This window comes from Propithecus coquereli, unplaced genomic scaffold (assembly GCF_000956105.1).
Source record: "Propithecus coquereli isolate 6110/MARCELLA unplaced genomic scaffold, Pcoq_1.0 Scaffold479, whole genome shotgun sequence".
NCBI classification, from domain to species: domain Eukaryota; kingdom Metazoa; phylum Chordata; class Mammalia; order Primates; family Indriidae; genus Propithecus; species Propithecus coquereli.
The window spans coordinates 901,895-903,689 of record NW_012150607.1 but is presented as its reverse complement, the minus strand read 5'-3'; the positions used below and the strand labels follow the sequence as shown (position 1 = coordinate 903,689).

General features: G+C 31.6%; 1 protein-coding gene across 1 annotated transcript in view; it reads right to left on the bottom strand.

The window, feature by feature from the left end:
* Positions 1–1,795, bottom strand: part of YTHDC1 (YTH domain containing 1) — a 36,772-nt gene that overhangs the window by 16,801 nt on the left and 18,176 nt on the right. Inside the window, exons 7-8 of the mRNA XM_012655497.1 lie at positions 1,510–1,618; positions 1,310–1,427 (exon numbers count right to left, since the gene is read on the bottom strand). Coding sequence (XP_012510951.1) covers positions 1,310–1,427; positions 1,510–1,618 — 227 coding nt within the window. The remainder of the gene's footprint in view (positions 1–1,309; positions 1,428–1,509; positions 1,619–1,795) is intronic.

The window sequence follows — 1,795 nt, the reverse complement described above, 5'->3', positions numbered from 1 at the left end:
CAAAACATTATAATAGCTGGTATAACACACAAATTTATTTTTGTAGCAAAAACATAAAATGAAAATTAGTTATCTTACGACATCCTACAGCGAATGGGCATATCCTTTTTGTAAAGTCTGGAGTGGGCCAGTAAGCTAATTCTTCCCTTTTCTTCTAAACCCAAGTATTCTTACTTCTAAAAAAATAAAAGAAACTCTCCAGAAAGGAACGAATTCTTTTCAAAAGAATCTCAAAGTATAAAACAAGCATCAATATAAAACAAAAATTGGTTAACTAAAGAAATTTGAAACTATTAGCACAATAAATAAGCAACTGAAAAGTATAGAAACAAAAATCAAGAGGCAGATCTTTTACAGTATAAAGTTAAACTAGTCTTCAACACCGAATATTGTGACTCCTAAAATCCATCTATAAAAGAAAACCCAAATTCCTACTAGGTTGCCTAATAGTAACTGGCCACAAACCAGATTCTAAGTGGCAACTGGGAGGTGGATCTTTAAAGCTACAATGAAAAGTACAACATCTTACGTTACTGAAGATAATTCAAGTCCAATTTCCCATTTAAAAATTTCAAGATTAGGATACTTTCAACAGAACTGATGCTCATAATACCTTAGCTTTGGCAAGAGACACATTCTCATGGTTGTTACTCTTTATGAGGAAAAATCTTGCATCCTGAAGGACATATTTGAGTTTACTGGTTTGCCAACTTACAACTCAAAGTATCCATATGCTTTCAGATAATTATTTAATTAAAATTAATATTATAGGGTAATAAATTATGCATGCCATTTAAAATTCACTAAAATAATTAGCTTTTCATGTACAATGATTTGGTAAGAAACTAACAATAGTGGTAAAACTCAGTTTTCAAAATAAGTCTGATTATTTTTCTAATAAACATAGTTAAATCTTAACCCAATTTCAAAAGATCACAATGCCAACTAAACGTTGTTGGCTACCCTCCTTAAAATACACTAACTGTCCACAATTTAAGTAATTCCCTCCAAAACTGTTAGCCAAGTCAGAGAGTAATTATTTTCCCATTCCACAGTAACTGACACTAAAATTACATAGATACGCCAGACAACATTCTAAGCAATTGTCCGATTTACTGCTATATTACTAACATACAGAATAAACAGATAAAATTCTTGACTAAATAAATCTTTGCCCTTTGCAGCTTATATTAGATTATAAAGACAGTGAACAAGCATATGCTGTCGTTTTTACTTTAATACATTATTTCCAACTGGTAGCCCATTCAAAACAAGGGAAACTTTATTTATACTAAAGTGTATAACTTACCTGCAAATCCAGTCAATTTTAAAGACACCTCCCAGCATTTTAGCATTCATTCCTGCTGGAAGCACCCAGTGTATAGGAGATCCTCCATGATGTGATTCTGAAGAAAGCCTTGCAAACCCTAAGGGAATCAGATCACAACATTATATGTAGATGCTAATATAATTAATGTTTTCATATGTCCAAATTATTTTTATTCTTACCTTGAAATTTTCCACTCTCTCTGACAGAAAATATTAAGATAACACTCCTTGCAGATCTGAATGCAGCATTTAATTTCTTTTCGTTTACAGGGAGTGTGGACCATACACCCTATACAAATGACATAAAGACCACAAATTAAAATTAACTGCAAATCTATCGTGTTTCTAGTAATATTTGCATAGGAGCAAGGCTACATACAGATTTCCATGTGCTTTAAACTTCAGTAAGCTATAATGAAAAAAGGTCTTATTCATCGGCTGTCAAAATAATGTAGTTATAATTTAT